The 21135-nt window shown below is 39.6% G+C and overlaps 1 protein-coding gene across 2 annotated transcripts in view; it reads right to left on the reverse strand.

Moving 5' to 3' along the window:
• The window catches only part of COPA (COPI coat complex subunit alpha), a 54476-nt gene that overhangs the window by 30374 nt on the left and 2967 nt on the right, over nt 1-21135 (reverse strand). For both annotated transcript variants that reach the window (XM_063626959.1, XM_063626958.1), the window contains exons 2-8: nt 20970-21083; nt 20698-20771; nt 15713-15793; nt 14103-14179; nt 12949-13058; nt 5541-5650; nt 3471-3570 (exon numbers count right to left, since the gene is read on the reverse strand). In XM_063626959.1, coding sequence (XP_063483029.1) covers nt 3471-3570; nt 5541-5650; nt 12949-13058; nt 14103-14179; nt 15713-15793; nt 20698-20771; nt 20970-21083 — 666 coding nt within the window. The remainder of the gene's footprint in view (nt 1-3470; nt 3571-5540; nt 5651-12948; nt 13059-14102; nt 14180-15712; nt 15794-20697; nt 20772-20969; nt 21084-21135) is intronic.

Genomic DNA, 21135 nt, shown 5'->3' on the forward strand with positions numbered 1-21135 from the left:
TCTAATGATGCACCTCAAGGACCTAGAAAATAAAAAACAAGCCAAACTCCAAATTAGTAGAAGAAAAGAAACAATAAAAATCCGAGCAGAAATAAATTTGAGACTTAAAAAAAATACAGACTATCAATGAAATGAAACACTTGCTTTTTGAAAACAACAAACTGTTAGCTAGACCAACTAAGGAAAAAGGAGAGAAGATCCAAATAAAATCAGAAATAAGAAAGGAAACATAACAACTGAGACCTCAGAAATACAAAGAATCATTAGAGACTATTACAAGAATGACATGCCAACATATTAGAAAACTTACGAGAAATGGATATATTCCTAGACATATACAACCTACAAATATTGAACCATGAGGTCAGGGATGGTGGCCCACGCCTGTAATCCTAGCACTTTGGGAGGTGGAGCCAGGTGGATCACTTGAGGTCAGGAGTTCAAGACCAGCCTGGCCAACATGCCAAAAACCTGTCTCTACTAAAAACAAAAATTAGCTGGGTATGGTGGCGCAGCCTGTAGTCCCAGCTACTTGGGAGGCTGAGGCAGGAGAATTGTTTGAACCCAGGAGGTGGAGGCTGCAGTGAGCTGAGACTGCCCTGCTGCACTCCAGCCTAGGCAACACAGCGAGATTCCAACTCAAAAAAAAAAAAAAAAAAGATTGAGCCATGATAAAATAGAAAAACTTCTAAAAACCAGTGCCTAGATCAAAGCCTTAATAAAAATTCTCCCATCAAAGAAAAGCCCAGGACCTGACTGCTTTATTGCTGAATTCTACCAAACATTTAAAGAATTAATGCCAATCCTATTCAAACTCTTAAAAAAAAAAAAAAAAAGGAAGAGGAGGGAATATTTTCAAACTCATTCTATGAGGCCAGCATTACTCTGATAACAAAACCAGACAAGGACACCACAAAAAGAGAAAACTACAGGCCAATATCACTGATGAACATAGATGTAAAAATCCTCAACAAAATATTAGCAAACCAAATTCAATGGTATACTGATAAGATCATTTACTAAGATCAAGTGGGATTCATTTCAGGGATGTAAGAATGGTTCAATATACATCAATAAACATGATATATCACATTAACAAAATCAAAAACGAAAACCATATGATAGTTAAATAGATGCTGAAAAAACATTGGATAAAATTCAACATCCCTTTATAACAAAAGTTATTATCAATATGGGTAGAGAAAGAGCATACCTCAAAATAATAAAGGCCATATATGATAAACTTACAACTAATATTATATTTAATGGGAAAAAATTGAAGGCCTTTTCTCTACAGACCAGAAGGCAAGGATGCCCACTTTTACCACTTTTATTCAACAAAACACTAGAAGTCCTGGCCAGGTCAAGTAGGTATGAGAAACAAATAAAGGACAACCAAATTGGAAAAATCACCCTTGGTCACAGATGACATTATCATATACTTAGAAAAACCTAAGACTCAAAAAAAAACTGTTCGAAACGTTAATTCAGTCCAGCTGCGCGATACAAAATCAACATACAAAAATCAGTAGCATGGCCAGGTGCAGTGGCTCATGCCTGTAAACCCAGCACTTTGGGTGGCCAAGGTAGGCGGATCACTTGAGGTCAAGAGTTCGAGACCAGCTTGGCGAACATGGCGAAACTTCGTCTCTACTAAAAATACAAAAATTAGCCAGGTGTGGTGGTGTGCACCTGTAGTCCCAGCTACTCAAGAGGCTGAAGTATGAGAATCACTTGAACCTGGGAGGGGGAGGTTTCAGTAAGCCAAGATCGAGCCACTGTACTCCAGCCTGGGCAACAGAGCGAGATCCTGTCTCAAAATATCAGTAGCATTTATATATGCCAATAGTGAATAATCTGAAAAAAAATCAAGAAATCACATTTATAGTAACTACAAAAAATATAAAATGCCCAGGAATCACTCTAACCAAAAAAGTGAAAGGGCCATACAAGGAAAACTATAAAACTCTAATGAAAGAAGTTGAAGAGGACCCCCAAAAATGGAAAGATATTCCATGCTTGTGGGTTGAAAGAATTAATATTGTAAAAATGACAGGGTAAGTTACTACCTAAAGTAATTTACAGATTTATTGTAATCCCCATCAAAATATCAAAGACATTCTTCACAGAAACAGAAAAAAAATCCTAAAATTTATATGGCAGCACAAAAGACCCCAAATAGCCAAAGCAATTCTGAGCAAAAAGAACAAAGCTGGAGGCATCACACTACCTGACTTCAAAATTTGCTACAAAGCTAGAGTAACCAAAACACTGTGGTACTGGCACAGAAACAGACACACAAACCAATGGAACAGAATAGAGGACCCAGATATAAATCCACAAATCTATAGCCAACTCATGTTTAACAAAGGTGCCAAGAACATACAATAAAGTGTTGGGAAAACTGGGTAACTATATGCAGAAGAATGAAACTCCTATCTGTCATCACACACAAAAATCAAATCGAAAAGGATTAAAGACTTAAATCTAAGACCAGAAACTATGAAACTACTAGAAGAAAACATTGGGGAAATGTCCCAGGACATTGTCTGGGCAAAATGCTCACCACTAATTATCAGAGAAATGCAAATCAATGTGTCCTTAACATAGAGGCTGAAATATATATACATATATATAGAAAAAAAGACATGTGAATCAAATCCACAATGAGATATCATTTCACCACAGGTAAAATGGCTTGTATCAAAAAGACAGGCGATAATAGATGCTGGCAAGGGTATGGAGAAAGGGGAACCCTCCTACACTGCTGGTGGGAATGTAAATTAGTATAGTCACAATGGAGAACAGTATGGAGGTTCCTCAAAAAACTAAAAATAGAACTACCATATTATCCAGCAATTCCACTACTGGGTATATATCCAAATAAAGGAAATCAATATATCAAAGCGGTATCTGCATCCCCATGTTTGTTTATTGCAGCACTATTTACAATAGCCAAAATAGGGCATCAACTTAAGTGCTCATCAAGGGATGAATAAAGAAAATTACATACGTATGCGCACACACACACACACACACACACAATGGAATATTATTCAGCCATAATAAAGAATGAAATCCTGTTATTTGCAGCAAAACGGCTGGAACTGGAGGCCATTATGTTAAGCGAAGGCAAGAACAAAGAGACAAATATGGCATGTTCTCACTCATATGCGGAAGCTAAAAAGTGGATATTATTAAGATCAAGAGTAGAATGGGAAAGAGGGTGAAGGAGGAAATGAAGGGAGGAAAACAGAATATAAATATATTTATTACCACTTAACTGTACACATAAAAATTGTAAAGATGATATATTTTATTTGTAAAATAAATAATTTCTATGCTCCTTGGATTAGCATTAATTAATCACCTAAGGTAGAAAAATAGGTCAGAGTCCAGAAGACCTGGCTACTTTACCTTGCTGGCTGGCAGTTCCTTAGATATGGTGATAATGTAACCGGTTCACTCACCATTCATGCGCCAGATCTTCACTTGACGATCATCTGCCCCAGATACAATAAGGGGCATAGTGGGGTGGAAGGCAGCCCAGTTTACTCCACGATCATGACCCTGTAGAAAGACAGTGGTTCTTCTAAAACATCTTTATAGCCATTACTCAAAGCAAACCAATGAATCAAGCTACTCGTTGTAAAAAATGTCTCTGATTCTTCATGTGAACAGATTCAAGAGACTATGCTGCTCTAAAATTTTGAGCATCAGAATTACCATGTCTGTCCTCCAATATTACCCCAAATTCTCATGTGAATTTCCAAATACATATTTCTTACCCCTAAACTCAGCCTCATTTGCATGTAGGATATTCTGCTTTGTTTTTTACTTGCCTATTTTTATCTTATTTCTACAAATAATTATTAATATCTCCAGACAAATTTTATTTTTTATTGTTTTTAGATAGAGTCTCACTCTGTTGCCCAGGCTAGATCTCAGCTCACTGCAACCTCTGCCTCCTGGGTTCATGCAATTCTCTGCCTCAGCCTCCCAAGTAGCTGGGATTACAGGCACCCACCATCAAGCCCGGCTAATTTTTTTGTATTTTTAGTAGAGATGGAGTTTCACCATCTTGGCCAGGCTGGTCTTGAACCCCTGGCCTCATGATCCACTTGCCTTGGCCTCCCAAAGTGCTGGGATTATAGGCCTGAGCCACCGCGCCTGGCCAACAAATTGTATAACTTAATGCAGAAATCTCAGTCTGGTCTTGAAGGAGCTCCAAGATTATTTTAAGAAGTTTGCAAGGTAAAAACTATTTTCATAATATTACTAAGACTTTCTCTTCTTCATTCTTTTTTTTTTTTTTTTTTAAGATGAGGTCTTGCTCTGTCACTGAGGCTGGAGTGTAGTGGTGCAATCATATTAATTGCTCCCTGAAGTCTCAAACTTCCATGACCAAGTGATTCTCCTACCTCAGCCTCCCAAAGGACTACAAGTGAGCACCACCATGCCCAGCTAATTTTTTTTTTTTGGTAGAGACAAGGTCTTGCTATGTTGCCTAGGCTGGTTTCAAACTCCTGGCCTCAAGTAATCCTCTAGCCTTGGTCTCCCAAAGTGCTGAGATTACAGGTGTGAGCCACTGCACCCAGCCTATTTATCTTCTTCATTCTTATTCTTTCATGAGTATACAATAGAGTTTCCCAGCACGTGATATGTGATATCATCGCTCTGACAGCTAATAGAATGTGTGCTGACATATTTCATGTTTTTAAAAGTTGTTTTAATCTAAAATGTGGTAAAAAATTGACAGATATAACCCACATAAACAAAAACTCTTTGGGGTCCTCAATAAATTTTAAGAGTATAAAGAGATCTTTAGACCAAAAAGTTTAAGAACTGCTGATTTTAAGATAGTGTATACCCTATTTATACAGTTATATGGTATATTGTCACAGAATCCTGGATAAGGCAGTTTTGAATTAGCAGTATTATTGAAATGTATCATGGTGCAGTGAAAAGCACCTGGGTTTTGGAGTCAGATCCAAATTCAAATCTTAGTTCTTACATTTATTTACTAGATATATGTAGATCTTGATAGACCGCTTAATTTCTCTAAATCTCTTTTTTTTGTCTGCTAAATAGGGATAATAATATCTACTTCAGTGGGTAGCTATGAAGATTAGATAATTTTTAAAAGAAAAACTAGTTTCTTTCCCTTATGCTTTTCTGTTTTCCCACCTGCACAAAAGTTACACATGGCTGGTTCGCAATAACTCTGATTAAATTTCCTGCTGCCCTGCCTTACAGAAAGCTTGAGAATGGGCTCTGCTTTGGGATGGTAATAAAGTCCATGCCTGGCTTTCTCCCTTTCCCACTGGGTTTATAAGGTAATAAGACTCTCCCTCAGGTGGCACATAAGCTTCATTTCTCTGTTGGTTCATGCACAATTTGATTTCTAGTACCTCAAACAGTGCCTGGCACTTAATAAGCACTCTGTAAATATTTGTTGAAGGAATTAATAAATGAACAGCATATTGTGACTTTCCCAAGATGACAGCCCATATCCAGCCCCTGGCTAGAAAGATAAGTACCTCTAGTACATGCTTCACCACTGCATCTGTAGTTCCAAACAGATCAACCCCAGTTATTCCTCTCACATCTGATTCCACCGCACCAGGGGACAGGTTTTTTTTCCTTAGACCTTTGAAGGGATAAGGAGTAGGATGAAAGATGTAAACATAATGTTATCTAAAACAGCACAGTATCAGAAACGCAGAAATTACAATGAAAAAGAAGAGAAAAAGAAATGGAAAAGACTGAAGAAAGAAAAGAGACTCAAGAATTCCTATTTCTAAAAATGTTCAAAATATTGAAGTACATTCACCATCTTCTCTTCTGCTCCCTTAACACTTAAACAGATCCATTACTGGAATTTCTTTCTAGAGGAGGGTAACCCAAATTTCTGGCACACTTTAACCTCTTCTTCCACAGATCTTACCTCAAGAGGTGTCTGCTTCAGTTAATGCCCACTTTCCATTCTTCAGTGTTCTTGAAATGTGGCCCCAAATGGTAAACATTCAATTTCTACTCTCAACTTCATAAAATTTATAGCAGCTTTTCCCCGATCATTTCAGATTTTCTTTTTTTTAAAGAATAGTCAAGTGTAGTAGTGAGAATGGGGAAAAGAGTGGAACAAGGAGTTCGATCTGTAACTGACTGTGAACAATCAACTGAGATAACTCACTATCTTCGGACTAGGCTCAAGAAATTTTAAAGGAAAGCCATTTGAGGTGGGCGTGGTGGTTCACGCCTATAATCCTAGCACTTTGGGAGGCTGAGGCAGGTGGATCGCTTGAGCCCAAGGGTTAAAGACCAGCCTGAGCAACATGGCAAAATCCCGTCTCTCCAAAAAATATAAAAATTAGCTGGGTGCAGTGGCGCACGCCTATAGTCCCAGCTCCTTGGGAGGCTGAGAGATAGGGGGATGGCTTGAGCCCAGGAAGTCGAGGCTGCAGTGAGCCATGATGGCGCCACTGTACTCCAGCCTGGGTGACATTGAGACCCTATCTCAAAAAAGGAAAGCCATTTGAAGAAGCCACAGTGCAGTGTTTCTCAACTTGAAGCCTTTCGACAGCTGATGGGGGAAGTTCCAAATGGGTTACAGAAACTAGGCGTATTAAGTACAAACAGCTATTTGGTAGAAGATAATGTAAAACCACAAGCCATGTAAAAAGTGTACTCATGCCTACTACTTGACTCTTGGACGAAGAACAAGATAATTAAAACTGTCATGTCATTTTAAGTTCCTGCTTAAAAGGCTGATTATAGATTTAAATACTTGGATTTTGCCATTAAAACCTTTGGAGGCTAGTTTTACTGGGAGGAATTATGCTGTAACTTAAAAACGATGGAAAAAGACACCAGAATAATAACAAGTCTTATTTGTAGAGGACCCACATATATGGCTCAAGTAAATCTATCTTTAAAAGCTATTTGTGCTATAGTCAGAACCAAAATTATGATAGCACTACTACTATCTCACATTTGGAAAGTACTCTGCGGTTTTCAGAGCGTATATTATGTAACTGGATTTTGATAACAAACCTTTGGAATGAACAAGCAGGTAAAATTATAACAGTTTGTAGATGAGAAAAAAGAATTAAGACTAAAATCCTATATTTTGAAGTATTTTGGGGGAAAAGTGGAAGATGAAATTACCTAGCACCTGTAAATTTTTTTTTAAAAAAACAGTTATATGTAATGGAAAATAAAAACTCTCATTGAAAATAAAACCTAAAGGCTGGGCACAGTGGCTCACGCCTGTAATCCCAGCACTTTGGGAGGCCAAGGTGGGTGAATCACCTCAGGTCAGGAGTTTGAGATCTGCCTGGCCAACGTGGCAAAACCCCGTCTCTACTAAACATACAAAAATTAGTCGGGCATGGTGGCACATGCCTGTAATCCCAGCTACTAGGGAGGCTGAGGCAGGGGAATTGCTTGAACCCGGGGGGCGGGGCTGGGGGGGGGCGCGCAGTGCAGAGGTTGCAGTGAGCCAAGATTGCGCCACTTCACTCCAACCTGGGCGAAAGAACAAAACTCCATCTCAAATTTAAAAACAAGGAGGCTGGGCACGGTGGCTCACACCTGTAATCCCAGCACTTTGGGAGGCCAAGGCAGGTGGAACAACTGAGGTCAGGAGTTTGAGACCAGCCTGGCTCAAATGGTGAAACCCTGTCTCTACTAAAAATACAAAAATTAGCTGGGCGTGGTGGTGCATGTCTGTAATCTCAGCTACTTGGGAGGCTGAGGCAGGAGAATCACTTGAACCCAGGAGATGGAGGCTGCGATGAGCTGAGATCGCGCCACTGCACTTCAGCCTGGGCAACAGAGTGAGACTCTGTCTCAAAAAAAGGAAAGAAAACCTACGTCATTTTAAGCCTAAACTTTGCCATCTGTAGGAAAATATAAGAACTTAAGTTTAATAACCGCATTTATATTTATTGTTTTAAAATTATAATGTATCTCTTCTGTTATGGTGGCACCTACATGTTAACACTGGAGAAGCAAGAGCTTAGAAGGCCGAAAACAATTTTAATTATCTTGTCCTCTGTCCAAGATGAGCATTTAGCCAGTAGGTAGAGAGAAATAAAGCTGATGCTTTACAATATACTCTCCCAAAGGTTCATAAATATCACTGGGATGCCTCTTTTCACTTATTTCACTTGTCCCTTTAATAAGATCTGTCAACTTTTTCTAACAAGTCTGGTATATGAAACAGATTCAAAGGAAAATACAAAGATAGACAGCTGTGAGAAACTTCACCTCCAATAAGCTTCAACAAACATATTAAAAGGAAAGCCGTATGACAGAATGGAAGGCTTTGTTGCATTTGCGTGTAATGATCCAGGAAAAGGGGAAGGGCAAAAACAGACAGATGAATGGTGACAGGCAGTGAAAAGACAGTTAGAGAAGAAATATTTAAGCCTTCAACAAGCCACTCGCTAGGACTGAACGACAGATGGAAAATTTCTACAGCAGCTACCCAAACCAGAGGGAGGAGAGGACACTCTCAGAATGGACCAGTTTGATGCACACCTCCCAATATGGACCAGGGAAAGCAGGAAAAAGAGAGGGATGATAACAGGATTTGGCAGCAAATTAATACTTTTTTAGTAGCCATTTCAAAGACTGAGCCTGAATTACATGGGCTTGACATGCAAAGGTATAAGCATATTAAAATAATTTAACTGTCAGTTTACTTGGAAGCTCAAGTTAAGCAAGTAACCTTTTATGTGTAGGTTTGTAAATATATTCCCTTTTAAACAAATACTTTTTGCCAGGCTAACACAAAAGATTCAGGTTAAGCTAAGCCCTGTGGGGTTCAATCCCCATGGGAGAGGTACCAAGAGACAGGTTTTCCTTTAAAGATTTCTATATTCTCTTATTGCTTAACTAACTCTGAGAGTGTCCCTTTCAAAAAAAAGATAGTCAAAAAAATTAGAACTAGTCCTCTAAATTTGGGAGTATTCATATTCATTCAGAACTAACTTCTTCCTTTCAGAAATATAAGCACTGGTCTTTAACAGATCGGAAAGCTAATTCCTCTTCCTGTTTTCAGACTTATTTGAACCCAATAGCAAAAAAGAACTCTGCTGAAAAAGAATATGCTGATTTCTAGAGAAGTAAAGTATAAAAGTCTAACCCAAAAGCTTCTTGCACTTTGTTAAATACCAAAGCATCTCCTTCCACTCTGGTTAAGGGGTTACTGGAAGTCAAGAGTTGTGGGTAAAGAACAACACTTAGAAATGGTAAAAAGAGCATTAACATTAGTACAGCAAGTTAGCACAAAATTCTTACTACCACATAAATAAAGTATAGCAATTGCAAGGTTATTATATAGTAATCCATGCACTTCACACATTCAAGAGCAAGTATAAACCCCATGGGGTCACACTCTCTCTCTCTCTTCTCTGATCTACGGCCCTTAATTTTGATGTAAAAATGTTCTCTGTCTGCAAAAGGTAAAGAAAAGTATTTCATGCCTTGAGCATTTCATGACCACCAAGAATCCAACCACCTGATTGCCCCCAAACTGCGTTGGCTAGACTGCAGGGAACATGCTGGGCTGGCATCAGGTGGCACAAACATTACTCTTAGAGTAGAGCCCTTCTCAACCCGGCGTTCTGGAAAAGAATGCAGTCTTAATGCCCGAAAGCATCAGTTTAGGTATGTAACAAATTCTCTGTGATCTAGAATAGCATTAGCTATATATCATTCTTAGAAGAACTACGAAAACAGCCACTGAAAGTACTTTCTATAGCACTTAATTCTCTCACAGAATCCAGGTTGACAAAGGCTATTCTGAATAATTGCCAGCCGGGGGCAGTGGCTCATGCTTGTAATCCCAGCACTTTGGGAGGCTGAGGCAGCCGGATCACTTGAGGTCAGGAGTTCGAGACTAGCCTGGCCAAAATAGTGAAACCCTGTCTCTACTAAAAACACACAAAAATTAGCTGGGCGTGGTGGCATGCGCTTGTAGTCCCAGCTACTTGGAAGACTGAGGCAGGATAATTGCTTGAACCCAGGAGGTGGAGGTTGTAGTGAGCTGAGATCACACCACTGCACTCCAGCCTGGGTAAAAGTGAGACTCTGTCCCTCACCCCCCCAAAAAAATTGCCCCTGATCAGCTGGAACAGCATGAATTGGGATCTAAGCCCATCAGGCTCCTGTATCCTGAGACAGAGAGAGTGCTTTGAATGTGTGCACCGTGAAAAACCATGGAAAGCCATAGCAAGGTTACTGGGAGAGTAGATGCTAAGCTCCCTGGTACTGGCAGTGAGGAGAGGACACAGGTTCACAGTGCCTGTGTCTAGCTCCTCCTGTTGGCATGGCTGGTCACATCTGGGTGTACTTCAAAAAACCTTGTCAGTCTGATGAAAAACTGCAATGGCAAAGCCCTAGGGAAAGAGAGTCCAACTGCCCTATCTCCAATACCTCTTGTTTATACTACTCCCTTTCATTCTAAGCTTTTGAAAACTATGAAGACAGCAATGATCTAGAGGTTCCACTCTACAATTGTCCCCATCTCCTCCTGTCTTGTTTCTATGCTACATTAACCTAAACAACTGCTATTGCAACATTCCAAATGCTGTATCCCAGAATCCAAATTTTCAGCTTGCTGTTCATTAATGGTCTATAAGAACAAGTGCCATTATTGCCCCAGTCCCCCATGCCACAATGGAGTTGGGAACAGTTATCACCTCAGCTGTACAATGCAGAGGATGACTCCTTTATTACAAAGAACCAAACAAGGATCTATGAGGGGGGCCTTCCTTTCATAGAATGAAACATGTTTTGTAGTCCAGTCATTGACATTTCAAAGAACTCAAATCTCCAAGAATTTCTTTTTTTTGAGACAGAGTCTCGCTCTGTTGCCCAGGCTGGAGTGCAGTGGCGCAGTCTCGGCTCACTGCAAGCTCCGCCTCCCGGGTTCACGCCATTCTCCTGCCTCAGCCTCTCTGAGTAGCTGGGATTACAGGCGCCCGCCACCAAGCTCGGCTAATTTTTTTTTTTGTATTTTTAGTAGAGACGGGGTTTCACCGTGGTCTCGATCTCCTGACCTCGTGATCCGCCCACCTCAGCCTCCCAAAGTGCTGGGATTACAAGCGTGAGCCACCGTGCCCAGCCATCTCCAAGAATATTTAAGGAAATGAATAGAAAGAAACAACAGGCTGGGCATGGTGGCTCGCGCCTGTAATCTCAGCACTCTGGGAGGCAAAGGTGGGTGGATCACCTGAGATCAGGAGCTTGAGACCAGCCTGGCCAAATGGTGAAACCCTGTCTCTATTAAAAATACAAAAATTAGCTGGACATGGTGGCACATGGCTGTAATCCCAGCTACACGGGAGGCAGAGGAATGAGAATCGCTTGAACCCAGGAGGCAGAAGTTGTAGTGAGCTGAGATCATGCCACGGCACTCCAGCCCAGGTGACAGAGTGAAACTGTCTCAAGAAAAAAAATAAATAAATAAAAGTTAAAAAAGAAAGAAAGAAAGAAAGAAAAAGAAAGAAAGAAAGAAAGAAAGAAAGAAAGAAAGAAAGAAAGAGAGAAAGAAAGAGAGAAATAAAGAAAGAGAGAAAGAGAGAAAGAAACAACAAATACTAATTGGTCAGAGAACTACAGCATTTAGTGTTTGATTTCCCTATTCCAACACGAAGCGCTTCCATCAGTCTCACAGGTACAGTCCATTCTCTACATTTAAATTCTCTAGGTAGCACTTTCTTAGATCTCCTCTATATAAGACTAAACGTTTAAATCCTTGTCTCAAAATAAAGATATGTAAACTGTAAAAGGAGGAATTATCCCAACTATCCATAATCTATAAATTATTCAATTTCTAGTCCTAAATCTGTCCATTAAAAGGTATTCTGGGCCAGGCACAGTGGCTCACACCTGTAATCCCAGCACTTTGGGAGGCCAAGGCAGGCAAATCACCTGAGGTCAGGAGTTCAAGACCAGCCTGGCCAACACGGTGAAACCCTGTCTCTACTAAAAATACAAAAATTAGCTGTGCGTGGTGGCGTGCACCTGTAATCTCAGTTACTTAGGAGGCTGAGGCACAAGAATCGCTTGAACCCATGAGGCAGAGGTTGTAGTGAGCCGAGATCACGCCACTGCATTTCAGCATGGGTGAGACAGTGAGACTCCATCTCAAAGAAAAAAAAAAAAAAAGGTCAGGCACAGTGGCTCACACCTGTAGTCCCAGCACTTTGGGAGGCCAAGGCAGGCAGATCACGAGGTCAGGAGTTTGAGACCAGCCTGGCCAATATGGTGAAACCCCATCTCTAATTAGGATACAAAAATTAGCCAGGCGTGGTCACATGTGCCTGTAGTCCCAGCTACTCAGGAGGCTGACGGAGAATTGCTTGAACCCGGGAGGTGGAGGTTGCAGTGAGCCAAGACCACCACACCACTGCATTCCAGCCTGGGCAACAAAGCAAGAAAAAAACAAAAGGTATCCTGGACATAAAAGTCACTAACTTCTAGAACCCAACCATGCTCCCTGCACTAGAAGAAACGTAATAGAGAGATTTTACTATTTTTAAATAAAGCGATAGGGTCCAAGAGTCTTGTTTCCCTGTATTAATCTATTCTCAAAATTTCTTTTTGTCATAGATATATTTTTTCTTATTTGAGTGGAGAGCATGATTCTTAAGCAAATGTCGCAACAGTATATAGATTTTAACAAAAGCTGATCTAACTAGAAAGTTAAAATTTCTTCAAATCAAATGAATTTTCTAGAGTTACCCATTTTCCTAGAGAAGACTTCCAATATGAAGAACCATCAAAGCAGATTCAACACCCTCAGAAACAAAGATGTTATCATAAAACAGAATATTCTAAATTTTCCAGTTCTAAGTCAACTCTCCTTACTATTTTAAGCAATTGCAGTTTTGCACCAGACATGACCAGGTTGTCCCCTGAACTTGGGCAGCTCACCAGAAATATCCCAAACGCGCACAGTCTGGTCCAGGCTGGCTGATACTACCAGGTCTTCTGAGGGGTGGAATTGAGCACACATCACATAATGGTTGTGCCCTGTTAACACACTGCAAGAAAAAAAAAGACAATACCAAATTAGAGGTGGAAGTCAACAGACTCCTAAAGTAAATACCTTTCTCCATATTCAATAAATGCTCATCCAATTATATTTTTATGGAGACAAAGGCAGGTCATCCTACCAATTCTGAACTAATAATAAGCCTAGTCAGCTATTTTAACAATAGTTCTCTTCTTGCCTCTAATGCTTTAGTATTTAAGTATTACTAATTTCAGGAGGACTGAGATTACATAGCTCTTCTCTTAAAAATATTTTAAAATATCAAAATAAATGTAATCTCAGTAATCCATACTGTAAATTATCTGTGAGATTTTAGTAGGGTATCCCTTTTAAAGGCCATCACTTTATTTTTTACTATTATTATTTTTTTGAGATGGAATTTCACTCTGTTGCCCAGGCTAGAGTGCGGTGGCACAATCTTGGCTCACTGCAACCTCTGCCTCCCCAGTTCAAGCAATTCTCTGCCTCAGCCTCCCGAGTAGCTGGGACTATAGGCACGCGCCACCGCGTCCAGCTTATTTTTGTATTTTTAGTAGAGATGGGGTTTCACCATCTTGGCCAGGCTGGTCTCGAACTCCTGACCTCAGGTGATTTGCCCACCTTGGCCTCCCAAAGTGCTGGGATTATAGGCGTGAGCCACGGTGCCGGGCCAAGGCCATCACTTTAAATGGTCCCTAACTCTTCATGGAAAGTTCTATGTAAAGCTCCAGCTCCAAACACAAAATAAGACAAAGGTTTAGACCTTGACTCAGGTTTTATGGGAAAATAATTGAAAACCAGCTAAAAGTTCTTGTTCTAAAAGGCTATATGACTTCTCTTCCTGGCAAGAAATTATTGGAAGACCCAGATTCATATATGGGATTGCCTCTACATTTATTATTTTGCACTTAAAAGCATCCTACAAATAGAATCAGTAATTAATCAGCCAACATAGTCCATTTGAGAAGGGAGAAGATTGTTCTAAGAGAGAAGTTCATTATGAAAAACTAGGAAAAATGAAGACTCTTTTCGAGCCCTCTGCCTCCTGCTTTACCAAACACAGGTTCTAGATTGCCAGTTCCACACTCGGATGGTCTGATCATCGGAGGCACTCAGAATCCAGGGATATTCCTGAAAGATAGTCCAGACAAAGGCTTTAAACATTAAACAAATTTGTTCTATCAGTCTCTTGTAATCATTTTTCTCTAAAGAACTGCATTGCTTAATGGCTCAGCTACATTAGCAAAGGGGCTGCTGCTTTTGCTATCAGGTTAGCTGTCTCCTTTTCTCTACCACTCTAACAGCTTTTCTCAACTTCGGCACTTTCACCTATAAGACTTAAGAATGGAAGCCAGTCAGAGGCACAATAGATTCTCAGAGGCAGACAGTGAAACATACATTTACATTTACTTCTATATGTATGTGTGTGTGTGTGTGTATTTATATATAGTTAATCATGTAAATTAAGATCCTGTGAAAGACTCTTCTACCTTTAACTCTACGATGGGAATATTATTTTATTGTCTGACTTCTTTCTGTCCAGTTTCAAAAAATTCCCAGGTCTCAGCAACCAAAGCAGAAAGTAACATGTAAAGACAATTTAGCCTTTTTGGAGTCTGTAAGATTGTTGAGAAAAGGAAGTATTTCTTATTTACACTTCCTTCTTACTACACTTGCTAAGCGTTGTGTTAAACACTGAAGATAGATGGTATCTCTATGTTCAGTATTTAGCACAATGCTTAGCAAGTATAAGGCACACACATATTTAGTGAGCTGGTAAAATGAAAGAAAATAAGGTCTTTCATAACTTTCCAGGTAGATGGCAACTTGTTCTAGGCAAGGGTCTTCAGGAAGTCCTTTATGGCAATGACAAATAATTCCTACTTAATAAGTTATCTTATTGAGTGGTTATCGTTCTCAAATGTTTAAGCTGTAATTTTCTCATTCCTATCCTAAAATTTTTTAATTAAAAAAAGAAATAATATATACTCAACCAGTAAATTGTTTATTTCATCATATTCTTTCTAACTTAATTCAAGAAACTTAATTTACTGGCAATCAAAGAATAGTGTAAGTTAATGCTAATACACAGAACTATAAGGAGATCCTGTCAAGTTGCAACTGGATTCAGAGGTTGGGAGTCTGTAATCTGCACCTCACTATCTAAATCTACCATGATACCTGGCAGATCAAAGAAGTAGTAAGCCTGGCTAAGGGAACAGCCTCCACCAGACCCAAAAATCCTAGGATAGAGGGGTATGATTGTTAATACTTCAAAACATTTGTTAGATCATCAAAATGGCATCTTAGTCTGACCTTCTTCCAGACACACCTACTACTTACTAATAATACCCTACATGGGATTAGCCAGCAAACTTTTGTTTTTTGGTTCAGCAAATCTGAAATCAAATCCCTACTTTTCCCTACAGAGAAACAATGACTTCCCACAGAATCCACTGAATCCAATAAAATTAAATTCAGTATAATCCCAAGCGCTTCCTTCTGCAGAAAGAAACAAAGCAGAAAGGTCAATACCACACAGATTGTAGAAGAGCCACTGCAAAAACAACTCTATTATTAAAACATGGGTTCTCAAGGATCAAATAAAGATTACTATGGGGAAACTAAGAATGCTCCAAAACTAGTGCCACCGTGACTACTTACATGATGAAAAAACGTGGTGCGAATATAATCTAAGTGCCCAAGCAATGTGAAAAGACAGCGCCGAAGCTTGTAATTCCAAACCTGCAAAGACAAAAATCAAACTAAGAAACAGAAATATAGTTATTGAGCCTCTGAAAGGCTCAGAGAAATTGAGCCTTTCAGAGGCTCAATACCTTTGCAGAGATAGAAATATGTATATAAATATAGGTTTATATACATTATTTGTATTTTGGCATTTCTAAATAGGTAGGAACCTTGGTAGGAAGCCTTGTTTAAGATTTGAAGGGAAAAGAACAAGAATGAAAATATAGGTCAGATAAACAACGTGGGGTTGGGGTAGGATTAGGGAAAAGCTAAAGATAAAATTATTGAAGTTTTTCAGGCTGGGCGCGGTTGCTCATGCCTGTAATCCCAGCACTTTGGGAGGTCGAGGTGGGTGGATCACAAGGTCAGGAGATCGAGATCATCCTGGCTAACACAGTGAAACCCTGTCTCTACTAAAAATACAAAAAATTAGCCGGGCATGGTGGCATGTGCCTGTAGTCCCAGCTACTCGGGAGGCTGAGGCAGGAGAATCACTTGAACTCAGGAGGCAGAGGTTGCAGTGAGCCAAAATCATGCCATTGTACTCCAGCCTGGGTAACACAGCGAGACTCAGTCTCAAAAAAAAAAAAAAAAAAAAAAGTTTTTCTTTCTTTAGGAAGAAGCCATCTGTATTTAATAGCAGGAGACATATTTCCAGGGCTTGATTTGAAACTCTTTTTTTTACTGCATAATTGTGCTCTTGGCTTGAATATAGACCCCTTAAGTGCTTTACCCATCACTTTTAAAAAGTGTGACAGGCCGGGCACGATGGCTCATGCCTGTAATCCCAGCACTTTGTGAGGTCAAGGCAGGGGGATCACCTGAGGTCAGGAGTTTGAGACCAGCCTGGCCAACATGGGGAAACCCTGTCTCTACAAAAATACAAAAAAAATTAGCCAGATGTGATCCCAGCTACTTGGGAGGCTGCGGCAGCAGGATCACTTGAACCTGGGAGGTGGAGGTTGCAGTGAGTTGAAATCGCTCCGCTGCACTCCAGCCTGGGCGACAGAGAGAGGCTCAGTCTCAAAAAAAAAAAAAAAAAAAAAAAGTAGGACAGATAGATACCATGACTCCAAGGGAAACAATAATATAGGGCGTCAGCTTCTTAGACTCCTAACTTGACGGCAAACGACGCCCATACATATGTGGTCTGTACTCACCTGTCAAGCAAACAGACTTTAACTTATTACATGGAAAATACTACATTGCTCAGTAAGGCTGAGCTAAGCAGAGAAACAATATCACATTCAGATGTGAAGTTGAGTCAACTACCAAAGTACTAGGCATCAATGAACACAACTGAAGACATGAAAACCAGGATCATAAATATAAAATAGCTTATCTTCCTCATTCAGAAAATCCCCTAAAATATACAAAAATAAGAGACCAGATGCATTTTTCTTTTTATTTAATTTTTTAAAATTTCTTTTTAATATTTGTTTATAATCAATCTGGGCCAGCTTGTTACTATTTCTAATATTTTTTTTTCTTTCTTTTTTTTTGAGACAGAGTCTCGCTCTGTCGCCCAGGCTAGAGTACAGTGGCGCAATCTTGCTCGGCTCACTGCAAGCTCTGCCTCCCGGGTTCACGCCATTCTCCTGTCTCAGCCTCCCCAGTAGCTGGGACTACAGGTGCCCGCCACCACGCCCGGCTAATTTTTTATATTTTTAGTAGAGACGGGGTTTCACCATGTTAGCCAGGATGGTCTCGATCTCCTGACCTCGTGATCCGCCCGCCTTGGCCTCCCAAAGTGCTGGGATTACAGTACAGGTGTGAGCCACCGTGCCCGGCCTTAACTTTTCTTTAGTAAATTATAAAAATATCATTTCCTATAACAAATTCAGACAATCCAAAAGTATGATCTTCCAAACCAGAATGCTGAGTTCCTTAAAGGCAGGGTTCTTGTCCATCATGCTCAACACTATACCCTTACCACCTAACACAGTGCCTGACACAAGGTAAGTGCTCAGTAAGCATTATGCATGGAAATAAGAATAACATGAAAAGTTAAAGTATTCCAATACCTTTGCCTCTATCTATTCAATCAGCTACATATAAATATACATGTACACAGTAGTTTCACATAAAAATTAGACCATACCATAAACACTATTCTTTAACTGACTTTTTTCCCCTTACAGAGTTCAGTGTTTTAAACTTTCATATTTCTAGCTTCAAAATGTCTTGACTCCTTTAATGGCCTAAATCAAGCTCCAAAACTGTAAATCCTTAAAAACTTATAGGGGTTTTAGACGAATACTCTGACCATTTGCTGGGCTCCTTGTCATATTCTTTGTAAATGAGGAGTATACTAATGCTACATTTATCTGGATATAGCAAGCAATAAGATGGTCCACAGACATGACTTTTCTAGATAAACCCCCTTTTTATGAAAAAATGTTCAAGTTTATTAGTCATCAGAGAAATTAAATTAATTAAAACCGCCGAATGGGCCGGGTGCGGTGGCTCACGCCTGTAATCCCAGCACTTTGGGAGGCCGAGGCAGGAAGATCACCCGAGGTCGGGAGTTCAAGACCAGCCTGACCAACATGGAGAAACCCCATCTCTACTAAAAATACAAAATTAGCCGGGCTTGGTGGCACATGCCTGTAATTCCAGCTACTCGGGAGGCTGAGGCAGGAGAACCACTTGAACCCAGGAGGTGGAGGCTGCAGTAAGCCGAGATCACGCCACTGCACTCCAGCCTGGGCGACAAAACAAGACTCCATCGCAAAAAACAAACAAACAAACAAAAAACAAACCAAAAAAACCCACCAAATGATAGCACTACACATCTACCAGCTAATAAAGAATTCCTTTGTTTTAATAACAGCTTTATTGAGATACAGTTCAAATACCATACAATTTATTCACATAAAGTATAAAATTCAATGGTTTTTAATATATTCAGTTGTGCAACCATCCATTTTAGAACATTTTTATTCACTCCCCTAAGAAATTCATACCCATTAGCTGTCACTTCTCATTTCCTCCCAACCCCTCCAACCCTAGACAATCACTAATCTACTTTCTGTCTCTATAGATTTACCTATTCTGGACACTTCATAAGTGGAAGATAATTTCTTTTCCAAAATATTAGTCATTTTGGGAAAACTTTTTCTTAATTAACACCCAGTTTTTCCTTTTTAAACAGATTATAAGAATCCCAAGTTAACCATTCTTGATACTCAATGTTCGTCACTATAAATAACAAATACAAAAATATTATAATGAGGTGATTCCTTATGGGCTTTTGAGATCTGTCAGGCAGTTTGAGTTTTGATTGCCCCAGGATGTGGTGCCTAAAAACTAGAAAACAGAAAGAAATGTCCTTCCTATAACTCTAATAGCTCTCTTCTCTGTAGGCAGCTGTCACTCTTTACTCACATCACCTAAGTTCTGTGGTATAATCACAATATATAACTTCTTGAAGTTGCTTATGAACAAGACTTTACCTTTTTATGAAGTAAATTTCACTGGTTTGGTTTGATACATAGACTTAATGAAAACAACTAAAGGAAGTAAACAGAGGAAATTTTGATTTATTTTTATAGGTTGCTAGTCTCTGGCTCTAACTTTTGCTATTATGATAGTCAGTTGTCTTTAAAGAATTGCCTATATTCTGTCTGCTTCCTCATTTCACACTAAGGCCTTCCAAATTAAGCAATTAAAAGGTTATTTCTCAATCTTGATCTTATTCTAAATGCTTTCTCCGTCCCAAAATTCTCTTCTTCCTTGGCATCCAAGAGGTTTCTTCTCCCTCTTGGTTCATCTCGAACCCCTCGAATCACTGTTTCCCATACTAACTCTACTTCCTCTCTCTGCCTTAAATGATGGTCTGTCTTCTTATTTAACGTACTCCTTGAACAGTATCTTCTACAGCTTCTCCTTTGGCTCCTCCCTTCATGATGACAAATCACAAATATATTTCTAGCACAGACACCTCAACTAGACTGTCCCTTAGGTCCCTCAAAATCACCAGAGACAAGATGGAATTCATTATCCATTCTCTTCTACTCCAGAAAACTATCTCCTGATTTTCCTTTCCTAGTTAATGACACCCCCTTTACCCAGTGACCTAAACTAGAAGACTGAAAGTCATCTCATTTATTTCTCCTTATTGGCCCTTATTTCTCCTTACTGGCCATCTCATTCATTTTTCCTTACTGGCCATCATCCAACAGACACACTGATTCATTTCCTTAAATTCTCACATCCATCTCCTTCTCTCCATTTCAAATGCTACTACCTAAGCTCAGGTTTCCTAACTGGTATTTTTGCCTCCAGTCTTGCCCAAATCATCCAATCTTTTCTTTAATTACCACTAAGTAATCATTTTAAAAACATACAAATCTGGTATCGCTCCTGTATTTAAGTTCCTTAAATGGCTCCTTGTTACCTGCATGATAACATCTAAACTCCTAAGCGCCGCAAACAGGTACTCCATGATCTGGCCCCTCTCATCTTCTGCCCCTTCTCTCACCATTTCTCCAGGTTTTCTCCATACAAAACCAGTAAGAGCTGCCCTGTATCTAGCTGTGTCATGCCTTTTGTCTTTGCACCTATACTGCTCTTTCCTATTTCACTGTGAATATCTATTATATCACTTACCAAACTGTACATGCTATTACTTGGATATATGTTTATCTCCTCTATTAGAATAAAAGCTCCTTGAAAACAGAAGCCATTTCTTATTTATTTTTGAATTCCCAAAAAAGAAAATAGTGTCTGGTACACAGTAAGCATTCAATAAATGTTTGCTGAGTAAGTTCTCCGGATAATGTTGTCAAAAGCCTGAGCTCTGTATGAATGAAATTTCCTGTCTTTCAGTCCCTTTCATGATTCCCAAACCTTCCCACATCCTCTGTCCTTTATTCTCAGTTATGACAGACCCTCTGTACCTTAATCTTATAGTCATCTCCTCCAGAGACGAACAGTGGCTGCTGCTTATGGAAGTCAATGCCTCGCACTGGACCTGGTGGAGAAGGCAGGCAACGTATGTTAGAGAGAGCTATCCTTTCTAATCTCTAAGGTGACTCCTATTCAGGATTTTTCAGTTCTATCATTTCCACATTCTTTAATCATAGAAGAATCCACGTCAAACAAGGCTTAAAATAACCCAGGATATTATAAATACTTATACTCCTTTAACTTCCTCCTAGAAATATCTCACCATCATGTTCATCAAACTTGTCAATGAGAGTGCACATCCGATAGTCCCATAACTGGATGACCCCATTATGTAAACTAGTCAGGATCCAAGGTCTTTTGGGGTGAAAGCTGAGCCCTGAAAAAAATAGAAAATGATACAATGAGCTAACTAAGCCCCATGATGTCAC

Source organism: Symphalangus syndactylus, chromosome 12 (genome assembly GCF_028878055.3).
Source record: "Symphalangus syndactylus isolate Jambi chromosome 12, NHGRI_mSymSyn1-v2.1_pri, whole genome shotgun sequence".
Lineage (NCBI taxonomy): Eukaryota > Metazoa > Chordata > Mammalia > Primates > Hylobatidae > Symphalangus > Symphalangus syndactylus.